Source organism: Aptenodytes forsteri, unplaced genomic scaffold (assembly GCF_000699145.1).
Source record: "Aptenodytes forsteri isolate BGI_AS27 unplaced genomic scaffold, ASM69914v1 Scaffold287, whole genome shotgun sequence".
Classification (NCBI taxonomy): Eukaryota; Metazoa; Chordata; class Aves; order Sphenisciformes; family Spheniscidae; genus Aptenodytes; species Aptenodytes forsteri.
In genome coordinates, this window is record NW_008794854.1 from 2,476,656 (window position 1) to 2,493,769 (window position 17,114).

General features: G+C 37.5%; 2 protein-coding genes across 2 annotated transcripts in view; one reads left to right on the plus strand and one right to left on the minus strand.

The window, feature by feature from the left end:
* ARL13B (ADP ribosylation factor like GTPase 13B) overlaps positions 1 to 17,114 on the minus strand; it is a 45,176-nt gene that overhangs the window by 16,662 nt on the left and 11,400 nt on the right. The window lies entirely within an intron of this gene.
* STX19 (syntaxin 19) lies at positions 11,986 to 12,861 on the plus strand. The gene has a single exon (XM_009274573.1). The coding sequence runs from the start codon at positions 11,986 to 11,988 to the stop codon at positions 12,859 to 12,861; it is 876 nt and encodes a 291-aa protein (XP_009272848.1).

Consider the following 17,114-nt stretch of genomic DNA (forward strand, 5'->3'; position numbering starts at 1 on the left):
TTTATCATCATCGTGGGCATAAAACCCCCTACATCCTATTGATAATCAAAATTTTGCTGACTTGCCTGCAGAGCTAGAAAGAGCATAAGGCTCTCCTCTCCGCCCCTCCTTCGATAATCCATTCCCACTTCTCAACAAAAAGAGTACTTCTACGGTACTTTCTATGATTTAGTGCAGCGATTCCCTGTTGTTCAATGCATATACAGAACCTATGACATTTTCAATATGCTTATGATACTCTGGCACTATTACTTCTCACCAAACAGCTAGAACAAGTAATGTCCTCTCAGTATTTAGCTATGAAATAGGGCCAAAGCTAAACCAGGGGAAAACTGAGACAAAATTCAAGAAAGCTATGGCAAGTAATGAAAAGACTGGAAACAATTACCTCCACTTCTTTTTTTTTTTTTTTTTTTTTTGGTTCACATAACCTATCTTTGTTACAGTCTGAAAATCCTACTGCACTGCCCCTTAGTCTCAAAAAGCATTCCTCAGCAGTGCTGTCAATTCATCTAGATCTAATTGATGAAAATATTTCTGAACACGGAGTTTGTTGCCACAGCCTATTCCTTTCTCACCTGAAGATTAAATAGCTGCACTATTTACTATGTTATTGGACTGCACATTCTACAAAGCACATCTGAAGCAGAATGAAATGTTGGTAAGCTGCATAGCTCAGCGAGAGTGTGACACTAACGTCCTATAACTTGCAGTAGCTGCTGATTTTTAACCTCTAATACCTTGAAAGGTGTAAGATTTGTCTTTTTGGTCAATTAGCTTCCATTTTCTCCACAGCACGCCTGTTGCAATACTGACTGTATTAAAAAAATACAGCTGAGGTGCTGTATCTGGAAAAGTAGCATATCCAAATCGCTGTCTCCACCTTATGCTCCTGAAGAACTGAAGTGGTTTTGCACAGGTCTTACATTTCCTGCTGTACACCCCTGCCCGCTTCAGCCTTTAGGTCAAACTTATAAACGGAGTCAAAATATTATTAAGGTACTGACTGTGATATAGGGTATTATTATGCCGGATTTTTTTTCCCCCTTTCACATAAATGCATGAATGACCTAGCCTTGCTTCCTTTTTCCTTTGTGCTTCAGTGTAGAAGAAAGCAATCCCTGCACTTACACTTGCTTCATAGGTAGGCAGTGCTCCACTTCCAGCTTACAAGGCCTCCATCTACTAGGGAGCTGCTCCTAGACACTTCCTGCTACCGGGCAGCTCCAGCAGCGATCCGCCTCTCAGCAAGGCTGGGTTTCAAACAGGCAGAACCAGATTCCCCAAGTAGAAAGTAATCAATTTGCCTGTCTACTGTAGTTGCAGAAGTCAGCTTCTCTCTCACACCACCGTTCCTGAAGATGAACCCTTGGACAATTATTTAAGAACTAGAAGCAGAAGGCATGCAGAAAATACTTAATGGAATGCCACTCAAGACACATCACTTAGGCAAATATTCAAAACGATGTTTTTCAGATTATACTGAAGCTGACCCTCAGGAGTTCCTCTGTAAAGGCTAAAACAGAAAGCCACCAGCACAAGATTAAAAGGTAAAGACTTTTCTTTTACTTAATGTTTATAAAGTTGCAAATACCAGAAAAAGGCTGTGTAGTGTGGTTTAGAATGGAAATGTGCCTAAGTGTCAAGACATACAAATAATGGATGTCTACCCTGCAAAGAATCGGATATTTCTCTGGGTGAATATAGTCTCGGAGCTCTGCTGCTCATGCACAGGAATGCTAGGTTTTGAGGCAAGTTTTATGCCTAAAACTTCCTTCTTTAGGAAATACGTCAGTTATCTTAAAGGATAGACCTTGATTTTAATTTTCCAAGTCAGTAGAACTTCATATATAGCAATTTTTCATGTTTAAAAAACTGTAGGATGTATACATCAAAACATACTTGAAAGCACAGGAGAGTGTCTGTTGGTTTGTCACATTAAGTTTGCTGAGTGAGAAGCTTTCATATATAAAATCATGCTTGGCTTATTTCAATTTCACATAAAGTATATTTGGAACCTTCTTAGTGTAACAAACACTTTACGCAAGAAATAAAGAAAAGGTAGGCACCAACTGCTTTTATATCACGTAGGATTTTTTTAAGCAGCTAGAGAGCTTTTGAACTTTATTTTAAGAGTCATGGGAAACAATGTGGAAAGGGAGTGTATGTGTGCATTGGCACAACTGACATCGTACAGTTCAGTAACAATATTTCTCCTAGAAGCCAGAAGACATGCCAGAGAAAAACAAAGTCTGAATGCAAACTATGCGTGTTCCTTGACCTGTTTCTAAAATGTAAATTACTAAGCAAAGAGGAGAGAAAAAAAATAATCAGTATTAAAGTTTACTTTACAATCCAAAGGATTTGGTGAAAAAAAAATCCAGTATGAAAAGGACACATTTGTTTCTCAGATTTCATCAAAAATCCAAGCAGTGTTAAAGAAAGGGTTTATTTGGGAAGAGGGTATTTTGTGTGAGGGTATGTGCGCATGCGTTTTTTTTCTTGTTTTGCAGACTTGGACTTTTTTTTTTTTAAACACTTACTTTCCAACTTACACATTTCTCTCCACTTGTGTGGGATTCTCATACAGTAACATGACACTGAAAACTAAATACTGTAGCAGGTACACACTGGGGGGGGGTGTAATCTGTAAAAGTGTCTCAGGGATGCTGTTTTGGGGGTTAAGTTTAATCAGTTATCACAAACCCAAAATTTTGGGTCAAACCTGCACGGTGGCCATCAAAATTAACAAAGAGCAAAGCATCCCTGAGGTCAAAATATTACAATATCAGAACTATCAACACAATTAAAAGCAACTTAAGGAAAATGTATCTTTATGAGAATGATTTATCTAAGATCAAGAATATTAGTCTTTAAGGCTACTTCAAGAAGCCATAGCTTTGAGTGACTGAATTAGCATTCCTGGGAAAACAAAGAAGAGAGAAAACCTTTGAATTTAACAGCAGTCTACACAAAGGAAAGAACGATGCTGTATTCTTCAGTCTACAGTTGATCTTCTATTTAAAAATGCTTTTCTACCTTTTTTTCCTTCAGAAATTTCACCTCTCATCTATTAAACTTTTTTCTTGGGCAATCCTGTGGACAGCAATCAGTAGGATGTTTTATCCTAGAGAAGTGAGGCCTCAGCAGATATAGCAAGAAAAGGTTTGTTAGTCTCTATGTTTTGCTTATGTTAACATCCATGAAAGTCAAACTCCTGATCCACAAACAGGCAGAAAGATGTCAGTTTGTCAGATGGTTTTGTTTGTTCTTTCCTCTTCAGTTACTGGCAGTTCATTAGCTTTTCGAGGAAGTCACAGAAAACAAAATTATTGATATTTTTAACAAACAAGCAGATAGGAGAACTAGCTAAGTTTCAGGCCGCCCATGGAGACCATAAGGCACTCTAAGATTAAGCTCTGAGCCCCCTCTTTCAGCAGACTTTTTGCAGATTGCCTTTAAAAGCTTTTAACTACACTGAAGTAATCCAAATGGTGGGTGTTAACAAATCTTAAACTACATTCTTCAGCACTCTAAGCCCCTGCGCCTTCTGGATTTTTGACAACAATTACAAACCCATCAGTAACTTTTTACTGATTGACACTAGGCTCTTCTCAAATAAGCTGGCTTATTTCATTTCTCTAGTTTGCTTTTCATGCCTTCAATTCTTATGCAAAACAATCCTTTGAATATTAGGTTAAGCTATAATGAAAAGCTGGTGAATAAAGTGCTACAAGATTATCTGCCTGCAAACATCAATTAAGAGTGCTTTCATGCAGTTGCAGGGAGATATGAGAGACATTCCTCTAATTCAACCTTTTCCCTAAACAGTTCCTCCAGGTCACATTTAAACAAGAGAATAGTTCGAAAGAAGATTCTAAACTCACCCTGCTTATAATATCTCTAGGCAACTCTAGAACAACTTCATTCTCATACTACCTTTTGAAGTGGTCACAAGAATGTCAACAATTATAATTTGTTTCATTTTGGTTAAGTGGCCTCATTCTCACCTCAGGTCTGAATCATACTCCTATTTATTGAAAACATATTTCTCTGACACACTCTGCTCTGCTATCAGTTTAATCACACCTATTGATAAAATAGGCTGCATCCAAAGAGATGTCTGAGCTCACATCAAGAATATTATGTTCAGCTTCCAGATGTGTAACTCCAAAAGCTATGACAATAAGTGATATTGCCATATATTTTTGTAAGAGATTTAAAAAAATTGTAAAAGTTAATTATTTTCTTATACTCTATTACACCTTAATATATCAATACCTAGGCAAACATTAAAGTTGTTTAGTCAAAGTTGCCTGTAAGATATGTTTTTAAAAAAGCTGCCTGGAAATCCTTACATTTATTACAGGTGAGTTCCAAGGCTGTGACACGTAGCTATATGGTCTGACAGAGATGAAAAGGGAATGTAAAGTAGGTGGGATGTTGCACAGTACAAATTTTGAGCCTGCAATTCTACTGTCAGGAAGACAAAAATCTTGAAACTGATTTATTGCTATTAGTATAGCAATACAAAGTCGTTAACTAGGAGTTCAAACTATATATCCTATTAAATGGAAAGAATTTCACCTGTCCTCTATCCTGTTGCAGCCCTTTCTCTTACTCCTAATTTATTTTCAAATACTGCTTTAAAATATATCAATATTTGGACCTTAATTACGGGATCTTTCAGCAGAGGAGAGTATGATTTTCTTTCTGGATTTCTGTGACCTATAGGCGGCCATCATATCTGCACCAGCTAATTAAGTGAAGGTGCTGATTTTAGTATTATTCTTGCTGGAAATAAACAAATAAATCCAGGCATCTACAATGTATACATTTACTTCTCTCTACTGCTCATTTCTGAGGTTTCTTAAAGAGCACTACTGACAGTAAATCTCTAGTTTAATAGGGGAAAAAAAAACCCATCAAAACATTAAATAAGTTCTTCAGTTTTGCTTTTAATCAAGGGATACTCCATTCCCTTACCAATTACAGAGAATAATCTACAGACTAACTGATTTGCAGAGTGAGATCATTGTTTTGTCACTCAGGACTTGTAGGTGCAGTATGCGTCACCATAACTGTGACTTACGCCAGTGCAAAAGCATGAACTCACCACCTTCCATTACCCAAAGTATCAGTAGGGAATGTGAGAATTGCAGTTTGTACACATGGAAATGGTGGTAGATGCTTTTCCTCAAGTCTTCCACATCTGCAGTCACGCATTCATAACAAAGGTTCCAAAACTCCAAGGTACAATCTCAGATTTGCCACTGATTCACTGTGCATCTTTGAACCAAATACTTCATAAAATAGCAACAAAAACACGTTCTTCTAATTGGAACATAAGAGAAGTACTGACAGTTGTAGAGATTTCAAAAGTATAAAAGCTTGTAATACAGATGATTCACAAACTGCTATATTCTCCCATTCCACTAATGCTAAAGTCTATACCTTGTATTCCTCCCTTCTCTTGTCTCTCAGGATTCTTTCCCATATCACGCAACACCCCGCAATCAACACAAGACAGCTACATCTACTACAACATGATTGTGTTACAGATTTCTGGCCAAATGCCCAAGAACATCTGAACTATTTTAAGTAACTAAGGTTTATTTTCCCCCTCTGCATCTCCCTTGGAGGGCTTACTCCAGCAGCATGATTTGGTTACACTGTTCCAGCAACTTTGGACTCATTCTTACTCACCTTATGAACTCCTTGAATGCTCGGACCAGTTTTATTCCATTTGAATCTCACATTTTTACTCAGTATCAACACTTCCCACCTCCCATGATCTATTTCACACTAATTAGAGACCTCCCAAGGTACCTTGCTTCAAATGCACCATTTCTATGCTCCTGCATATTGGTCATTTTGGGTTCAGTGGGTAGCCTTATGGCAGTTATGGCGGGTTACATTGTCTCAATGGCACAAGCAACCAGATTGTATTTCCTCAATGTTACGTAGTAGGCAATACCAGAAGCAATGTGCTACAGGTTATTTCCCAGAGACAAAGCCTGACAAATACAAATGACCTTGGCATATTAGTATTTTTTAATATTAAGAATGAGATGCCCATTAACACTTAAGTCCCCTGTGCTGTAAATGTTACTGATTTTGCACTATCGTATATACTCTGATACCTTAGAGTATATATTTAGCTACCTTCCACATATAATGGCATCTTTTTTTAGGCTCATAACCAGGGCAGGCTCTCTGCCTTCAGTATTTTCCTGTTAAACCACTCCCACACTTCCTACAAACACAAACTTGAACTTAGAACTATTGTTAAATATGCTTAAATATGTTTTTCCAAGGACTTATCATCTTAAGACAGCGATGCTTTAAGAAGATATTTTCATCCAACCACCTTGCTGTGTGATAATCCTTGGTTTGTTTACAAGGTATTTAAGTTAAAGAAAAATTTTTAAACAAAGGAGAACAGAAGTGTAACCTGTAGCAAGATTGCTTACTTTACCCGAAGATATATCTTAAGTCACTAACAGGGCAAGATTCCAAACCACCATCAAACAAGTTCCTTCCTTTCTTGTGAGAATATACAAGAGCACAGCCTTTGAAGCAAACTGAAATTTCAACTCAGACGCCTAGTTTTCCCCACAGACTACTAGGAGTATCTTAAACTGTAGGTATTTAAATGGTATATGTGTCTCACTAATTTTTTGTTGCCCAACTTAAGACACTTCAAGCAGGAATCAAGCTCCAGACCAGAGTATGACTCCAAACATTACTCAGAGCCATTGTGCACAAAAATGAACAGTTATACAGGTTTGTTGGCACCATATAACAGAGCTATAACGTAACTTCACTGCAGCCTGGAAATGGATTAAAAGAAATGAAAAAAGAAAAAAAGATTACTTGTAACCTGAAATTCCTTTGGGACGTGTTTCCTGAAAGTGTCCTCTAACCAGTGCCCTTAAACAACTCATAACTAAGAAACAGGAAAACAAACTAACCCTTATTTTTGTTGCCATCATTAAAAAAAAAAAAAATATATATAGCTATTTCAGCAGAGGTAAAGAAAGGAGTATGATGCAGAACACAAATCATACATTTCAAAGAGCTCTTAAAGAGAGAATTCTGTCCCTTGATTGCCTGCAAGTCCTATTCTCCTGGTGGACCGCAGTATGTTAAACTGAATGTAAAAAGGCATGCAAATTGCATCAAAGATCAAATACAAACTGAGCCCTTTGTGTCAGGCATTTTAATGAAAGTGCTGAATAACCAAGAAATAGTGAACAAAACTATGGAAATTAAAATAAACAGGAGTTTTTTGGTGAGTCGGGGGGTGGGGAAGAAATAAAACAATTCATCAAAGCCAAAAAAGAAGCCATTAAATCTAATTACAACCAGTACTAAGAGTTCCATATGATCAATTTACCTACTTCACATATCCACTTATGCCTTTTAACTTAATGCAGCCCAAATCTCATTTTTGGATGTAGGCTCCCTGTTTACTGGGTCTACTGATAAATTAGATGGGTGGAAGAATATTCTATATGGCTGCTTTGCAATTAAGCAAAAAGACCTTTCAACTTTTTTTTTTTCCTTAAAAAATGTGAGGAAATAATATAAAAATTTTCATTTCCATCAAATTCATTATATTTGAATTTAGGACATACTTTATCATCATGACAGATTAATAATAGTGGTCCAGTCATCAGGATCTATTATTCCCCTAGTCAGTGTGCTGAGGTAGTTGTCATTATAAAGACTTGCCCAGCCACGTATGTCATCAGTTTGACTGGAGAGATTCATAATTCTGACGAGTGACACAGTAAAGTTATCAGAAGTCAAAGACTCTTGCAATACCCTTAAAATGTATTTGACAAGGATGTGAAAATTGTGTTCCTGAACCTGTCAACTATATATAGACGCCTACCAGAAGAACAAATACAAACTTAATCACCAGTGGATCTGCATGATACAAACACATTGAGGGGCGGGGAGGGAAGCCTTTCTAGAAGGTAAGGTATGCCAGAGTGACCAAACTGAAATGCCACATGTGCATTCCTACTTTTTCTCCCCAAGTATGTGTATGAAAGCACATCAACTCTGAGTACAACTAAGGTACTCGGCAAAACTGGGCCTGATTCTTCCTCCTTTCCCTTCCTTACCCCTGCCACCTCCTCCCCAAATCCATCCTGTAGCCTGGTCTGTTCTTTGGCTATGCTTTCAATCTTACATTGCTTCTAAGTGTGAACAGAGAAAGCACAGTGCCACATCAGTTTGACTAAGTTAATTGCAGCCATATTATTAGAGCAACTCCATTTCTACAGATTATCTTTTATTAAAGACCAGCTAGCAGCTTGTGATTCTGGCTCCGAACATATGGTTTCAGCAACAGTAACAGTTCAGATAAAAAGATGACACAGCAGCATTTATGACTGAGGAATGGCCAGAAACATGGGCAGACCTCACCGATGCTCTTCAGATTTATATGTGTAAGAGCATTTAGGGCCATTTCTAAACATAGTCAATAATTTGAAGCTACAGTTTATCAAGCTAATGCTTTCCCATCTACTGATTTGCTTTGCCTTTACTGCAGTCAGACTCTTAGCTATTTTAACCCAAATTTTCCAACCTTCAATGAAGAAAAAGTCCGATGAGGATGTGCTAGGCTGTGCTACTTTATCACTTCAGAAGGATCATCTTTTAAAATCTTTTTTTGAATGTACGGGACACACCAAGTCACTGGCGTACTTTCAGTCCACATATTCCCTTTACTCAGCTCTAAAAGAATGGGCATATTCTCCCTTTATTGACAAAAACTTCAAGGAAATAGATCTTTCATCTCAATCAAAAGAACAACAGGATATGCCCCTATGCATATACACAAACACATAGTACAACAACAAGGACTCAGTATATGAACAAAGCGTGTTGTGGAACACTCAAGAAGTCAAGCCAACGATTCCCAAGGTTATCTTCATCATGAAGACATCCTTATTTATTAGAAACCAGCATGCGTTTCAGTTGCCAGTATAATCAACCACATTTATTGACAAGCACGTTCAGCAGCAGGTTTTGAATGCAAGCCCGATAGGATACAAGATATGAAACTAGGGTTCAATTGCTTACATTCCACTCTTTAGCGAGACTGATGTTTGAACAAGAAAAAAAAATATTCCATTAACAGCAATCTTAAGTATTTTCTGCTTACTTCTTTGCAAGTTTGATATTTGAGAATATTTGCAGATTCTGTTGCTTTTTTCCTCCACCCCCCCACCCCTCCCAAGGAATACAGCTATTTCAAGACCAATGCACTCAAAACATTGAGAAGTAGATGTCAATCATTAATGGATACACAAATTGAAGATGAAGCCCAGTATAGTTCTTATGCTCCTGTGTTTAACTTACTTTCAAACCACAGGAGATTAATCATATGAAAAATTGGCAACTGCCCTTTTGAGAAATTGTATTGTGTTCTGAAGGAGTAACTGGATGACTGCACACATGTTTTAGAGCTTTTCAGTAATTACTTGCATTCTCTTAGATACAAGAAAGTCTTGCCACCTCACATAAGCATTAATGGTGCCCTTATAACTTGCTTTTAATCACAGGCTTGTCAAGCCATGCTAAATTAACATGGGTCAACAGATGCGTTAGGCTATACTAAAACAGATTTTCAGGTCACTTCTCTGAAGCCTTGTTTAGCACTCGTGGTTCCTTTCACATGCCCCAGACTGAACTTTCCCTGTGGCAGTCTCGGTGGTGCCAAGAAGCTCTGAAACATTCCTGAAGAATGTTATCTTGAAGAAATTGCCTGACTTCTGCTGTGGGGAGATACACAGCAAGTTAGGCAATGAAGAGGAATTACTATAACAAAATTAATACATGTTGCATTTTCCCCACCCCAAAGCGGTGTTTTCCAATAAATTACTTGCAAGCTTGCCTGATCACAAGTCTCAGTATATTACTGTAACTTCTAATGACTGCCAGGCTTTTTGGATTCTCTTGGTGTGAATCAACAAACACTAAATTCAGATATTAAGGCATTAAGGGGGCGGGGGGGAAGCAGTAAGGGAAATCCACACTGGGGTAGAATATCAACATTCTTCCTCACGATTGATCTCCGTAGCATTTCAAGTTTTGGTTTTCAGCTAATCCTCCTGCAGACAGCCAGATTTAAGTCTGTGGAAGACATGTTCACACTGTTCAACTCCATGACTTATATTACACAAAAATCTATTTAGGGACTTTAAATATGGATCAGGGATCAGAGATACCACAGCAGTTACCATTTGAAGCTGTTGGAATGTAACAAAGTCATTTGCATATTGACAGGTTACTGGATTGATCCTTTGTAGTTATTACAAATGCCTCCTTTTGGATATAGACAAATACTGCATTTGCTTACTAAAAAAAACCACCACAAAACCAAACCCGAAAAAACCCCACCAAAACTTTAGAATTGGGGTTTAAGAAGAAATGCACCTATCAAACACTACTATTTCAGAAGACTGCCCTGAAACCTCTGAAAACAGCCAAAAGATACTACTGTACTGTTTAACATTTATGCTTGAACAACCCTTTGAAAGACACACATTTGATTTAACAAGAAGGTGCTAAGTAAAAATCCCATAACCTTCTAGCCCTGAACATTTTACTGGAATTTTCTATTCCTGATCATAGTCCATGGAAAGCATTCATGTAGAGTTTGAGGAAAATACTTTCTTGCCTATAATTAAAAATAGTTGAACCTAGAAATTTTCTAACACACACACACACAATAGAAACTTTCTCTTCATTTTTCTATTCCTGATCATAGTCCATGGAAAGCATTCATGTAGAGTTTGAGGAAAATACTTTCTTGCCTATAATTAAAAATAGTTGAACCTAGAAATTTTCTAACACACACACACAATAGAAACTTTCTTGTAATTATATCTTCAGTAAAGCTTGCACAACAGCTAGGGTAGAACTAAGTCCACTTTCTATTAAATAAGAAACAATACTGAATTGTATCCCACTATGGTGTACAAAGTACATTTGCACAAATTTTATGAAGACTGCAAATGACAACGTAAGAACAGACAGTAATCCAAAAAACACTTAGAAAAATCTTCAAGCTGCAACATTAGTGATATGGATCCACCTCTATGAAAACTCAGACATTAAAAAATAATACGTATTTTCATGCTAAATTATTAGAGTTCTGTTGTTCTGTTTTGCTGTAGAGTTGACTGCTTCAGTTACTACCAGTTTAACTCCCCAGGCAAGGGAAGGCAAGGAAAATGGAGAAAGATTTTTCAGTGTGGCTAACTAAAAGCCTAAAGTAGCTTATTCATGCCAGAACTCTGATTCATTAGATAGTCTGTCTCATAACCTCAAAAGCTAAAGTGTGTGTTTCCTACTGAGAATCTAAAAATGCAGCAGCAGATTCACTTCTATTTCCAAAAAGATTTAAAAGTTTATTAGTTTTCATCAGATAAGGAATTCGGAAAAAATAAAGACTTTGAGTTACTCCTCTCTTCCTCCCCAAAATAAAAGTCCTTTCCACATGCCATATTCCTCATTGTCCTAGATTCTGGACCCTACACCACAAATCTCCCACAAAAATGGGCTTGGGCTACAAGCCATTGTATGTAGAAAAAACACTATAGTGAAGAAGCTGAGAAAACACTGTTAACCGTACCCATCTGAAGATAAATTAAAAACTTTAGGTTATGATTAAGTCCTACAGGACCTGGATTAAATGGTGGAGTGCACTCACACCACCTATCTTGTATATTTGTTCAGAATACCTACCATTTCCAATTCACTGCTACTTTTACTTTACTTTTGTGCAGAGGGAAGTAGCTCCAATCTCCAAAACTACTTTTCATGTATACGGATAACTGCTAACATTGATTGTTGTTACACTTTGATTACAGTGAAACAAGAAAAAAAAAAAAATACATTGGAGTTACCTCCCTGTGTTGCAAGAGGGGGGAAAAAACCTGAAAAAACCTGGACACAAAAACCATGAGAGACCGCCTCCAAGAGCTTAAACTGAGAGCTAAGGAACTACAGATAGCTGGAGAAAACAACGGTGCAACCGTACAAGAAGAGCAGGAGGAGTTTGAACAGCAGGCCATTATTTATGAAAATGAGCCCATAACTGAAAGGCACTTGCATGAAATCCAGAAGCTTCAGAATGAAATTAATAATTTGGTGGAGGAAGTTCATAAATTCAGTCAACAACAAAAAAGCCTAGTATCATCAATGAGAAGATTCAGTGTTCTTAAAAAGGAATCTAACATAGCAAAAGAAATAAAAATTCAAGCAGAGCACATACGAAAATGTTTGGATGAACTGTCAAAAACAGTGAAAAAAGCTGAAAATGAACATGGGCCATCACGTGCCACAGTAAGAATTCTAGCTTCCCAGCACGCTTTCTTATCCCAGCGTTACCTAAATGCTATGCTCTCATACAACGATGCTATAACTGCTAAGCAAGAGAAATGCAGGAGATTTATTGCCCGTCAGCTTGAAGTAGCTGGTAAAGAGGTATCCGAGGAAGAAGTCAATGACATGCTCCAACAAGGAAAATGGGAGATTTTCAATGAAAATCTACTCACTGAAGTAAAAATTACCAAAGCCCAGCTTTCGGAGATTGAACAGAGACACAAAGAACTAGTCAATCTGGAGAACCAGATCAAAGATATAAAGGAACTTTTTATCCAGATATCACTTCTGGTGGAGGAGCAAGGGGAGATGATCAACAACATTGAAATCAGTATGAACAACACTCAAGAATACACTCAAATATCTACAGAAAAATTTGGGCTTGCAGTCAAGTATCGAAAAAGAAACCCTTGCAAAGCAGTATGCTGCTGGTGTTGTCGATGCTGCAAATGACAAAAGAAATGAACTGTTTGAAATACCAATGGTTCCTACTTAGCAAACTGATCTCCTAAAGCAGTCTCAGGATCCCTTGATTGCTCCCCATTTCCCCTTCCACACGGCTCTCAGGAAAAACAGCATCTGTTTTTCCAAATAGACTTAGAAGAATGCAAAGAGATCTTCACCTGTCCCTGAATTTTATGGTTTCCACAGAAACACATGAACTAGAGGAAAGGATCAAAGGACACGAGTGACGCTTTTTTTGTTCTTCCATTCATGAGAAGCTAAAACAAGGTGGCAACAAACCACCTGTGCTTTTGGGAAGCATCAAAAATACTGTTAATCTCAAAGACAGGATTCAGAAGAACGGTTTAGTTACCTTTTATAAAATAATAATTAGTGGTTTTAATTGCCTTGTGGTTTTTTAGCACTCGTGGTTTTTTAGCGCTCATATTTACTTGGTTCAAATTCTAATCTTTTTTCAGGAATCATTACTAACAATCCAGAACCTGATGCCTAAACAAAACAAGAAGTCAGAAAACAGTTATCAGGAGCTTTTCAATACTGCCTCTATAGGAAAAGTTACTTACAGGCTTACTTACTTACTTAACACCATGAAATAATGCTCATGTTATAGTAGGACAACATGCACTGTCTTACGGAATGCAAAACAGACATTGGGTTATTTATTTTAATAACACCATTCTGTATTTCTTACAGATAGGAGTTGAGCTGGTATTTTCTGAACACATTAAAGATCACTAGCAGCAGAAGACCATGTCACCAAACCTACAGGGACATTTGTTAGCAGCCTGCTGAGAAGCCAAGCATTACTAAACTGACATAGAGATATTTACATTATTCAACTACATAGGCAGACCCCTAGCAGGTAATGATAGAGGAATATGATACTTTATTACACAGTGATAAGACATGTTCTTACTGCTGCCTAGCCTATCTAAATATGCAGTTGCCTCTGCAGTCTCACTTTTGCTAGTACAAAAATGAAGGAAAAAAATATAATGAAAAATAGAACTCCATCCTTATAAAAATAAACATAATCTAGAATCAAAGAATGATTTGGGTTGGAAGGAACTTCTGGGGGACATCCAGACCAACCTCTTGCTCAAACTCTTGCTCAAATCAAGACAGGAATTTCCCTGGTTGCAGCTCTTGTCACCGCTTCTCATCCTACCACCATGCCTCTGAGAAGAGCCTTGTTCCGGTATCTCCACACCTTACTAGTAGGCAGCAGGAAGATCTCTCCCTTAGTTTCTTCATATTAAGTCCAAACAAATGCAGCTTTCTGACTCTCCTCATATGTCACATGCTCTAATACCCGAGCAGTTTGGACTCACTATAGTATAATCAACATTTGTCTTCACGGTCTTGTAGTGGGAAGTCCACAACTGGACACGGTGTAGGACATGCATTTATTTGTACAACTACAGGAGCGGCCAGAAGAACTAGTCGAGGGTTTCCAGAACTCTAAATGGTTCCATGAAATTCTGCTGATTGTAGAAGCCTAGGATCCTCATGTAGGTATGCAAGACAGACGCCTAAAGTAGTAAATATGAATACCTCCCCTGAGTACCTAAAACAGAGCAGCTAGCCATTGACTCAACCTGTCCCTGAAGATAACTTAGATGTTCTTTATGAAATAGCTGAATTAGCAAGACAGGAAGTATACCACTGCTTTATTTTGCAGCAGCAGTTATTTCTGCAGTGAAGAGAAGCAAGCAGATGCGGAATGCTTTTGCTTTCCATAGTCCCAATGGTTGGCTTCTGCCCTGTACCCAACCCTTTTGGAACTGAATGAGAAACAGTGCTCTAATGCAATTTAACAGAAAATAACAATGCAACTGAGATAAAAAAAAGTTATTTCCAAAAAGAAAAGAAAAAAACCACCAAAACCAAACACCAAACCAGGAACGTATTTCTGAACTCCTTTATGCTGTGCAAAGACACAGTCAATACCACAATATGTGGATACAGTCAGAGAAGTCAAAGCAAATTGCACTGCAATTCTGAAAGACATTAAGTGAGCTAGATGTCTCTGATTTTTTTCCACCAGATGCAATTAATCTACTACCAAAAGGGACTACTGAATTATTTTCACATTGTGATATTTATAAATAGTTGGATTCCTTCCATCCCAGCTTAAAATTGCAACTGAAATTAACTGTTATCAAAGGACAATCAGAGGTCTGAGCCTTAAAGTGAAAAAGATTGTTTACACAATAGCGACAAAACATGAAATTAAATAATGACACCACTGATACTATTCCATTAAATAATCTCCCTTAACTGTTACATATATGGAAGCTATAGCGACAAAACATGAAATTAAATAATGACACCACTGATACTATTCCATTAAATAATCTCCCTTAACTTACATATATGGAAGCTACCTTTACATTCCAAGGGCAGAGTAGAAACTAGCCAATAAGCAATACAGAGAAAAAAGTCGCTATGGCCAACATGCTCTTTCATATATATATATAATGTATGTATAGAAACGTATATAATACACACAGAAATATGCACTACACAGGAACACCACCCCATCTTCTTTTCCTGTTTTTACTTTCAGGAAAAAAAAAAAAGGTACATAACAGATAGCCCTTTCCTTCTCTCCTGGGCCCTTAAAAAGAAAGGCATTACGGTACTTCTGTGAAGGATTATTGCAGCCAGCATTGACAGAAGAGAAAACAAAATATAACAAACACCACCTGTTTACACAGCATCCCCCATGCAGGAGTGTTCACACAAGCATCCTTATCTGAGGGAGAAATATGTTCCTGGGCTAGCCCTTCCCCTTCATGCAACAGATATGTTTCTTTGAAGTAAACATGGTCGTCTTAAACAAGAGCTGTACTTTAAATCCTGGAAGAAAACTCGAGTTTCACTAATACTCAGGAAGACAAATGCCTATCCATACACGAGTAAATAATTCAAGTAGTTTTCAGCTGTATATTGGTTAGAAAATGGTAAAACGGAAACATACATAACATGCTGCAGAAGAACTGAGAAGACAGAAAACCAGAAAGACTTGTGGAAAGCTTTTTCTTAATACAATTTGATATTGAGCATTCAAAATGATTTAACAGCAGAAATTTTGCAGTAATCATTAAAATAACTTTCCAGTGGTTCTTTTAGTTACATAGTTATGCAGAAGAGCAAATTAAAGCAGAGCTGCTAGTGTTCTAATAAGAAATGTGAAATATTAATAGCTATAATCCCTCATCACTAAAATAACAGGTGGAAAGTAGCTTTCTACTAAAAAAAAAAAAAATAACCCCAAACAAAACCAGTATTTGCCTACATAATATGATGTGTAAGTGTTCCTTTCTGATAAAAGGACAAAAAAATTTCTAAGAGAAGAAAATTTAAACTTGCATACCTATATGTCTTGAGGATGCTGACAGAAGAATTGATCCACGAATGTAAGAACTGTAAGAACTCTTACTTTCTACAACTCAATTTTCCCATACATAACAGACTGATTAACTACTTAAGCACTTGAGTGTTAAACGAGGCCTACACGAGCAAAGCAAACATAAATTAAGTAATAACACTGAACAGTAAAAAAAAAATGCCAAATATAAAGCTTAACGTCTTCAAGTAATTTTTACTAAGAGTCAGTAACAGCCAATACTATCAGCACTTCAGGAAAACTGTCTTAAAATGATACTGTGATACTTTCATGGGCGGTGATAGATCAGATGCCAAAGTACCAATTCAATTTGAAGCAAGTATCACACTGAACAATATCAGAGCTCTTATATTCCCATATTACTGTAATATAGAGTGTCGTGTTCCAATCTTATGCCCACATTGCACAATTCAGCCTATTCTCTTTCCAGGCTATTAGGCCTCCACTTCTCCCTGAAGAGTGCTCAGGCTCGCTATCCATTCCTTTATCAGGGAGGATGAGGAGCAAGAGTTGTCTTCCCCTCTATTTTTCTTCTGCCAGCAGTGTATCTTCTTACCCCTGGCAAAAAGCAGAGTTGCCACATGCATAGGCATATTATCGGATGAGGGCATACCATAATACAATAGGTTGGGACGGAAGAAAAGATGGCAAAACATTCAAGGTCAGGTCAGACGGGGCTCTGAGCAACCTGATCTAGTTGAAGATGTCCCTGCCCACGGCAGGGGGGTTGGACTAGATGGCCTTTAGAGGTCCCTTCCAACCCAAACTATTCTATGATTCTATGAAAAGGAAGAGTGGGCCAGCGACTCCAACTCTGCTTTGCTCTGTA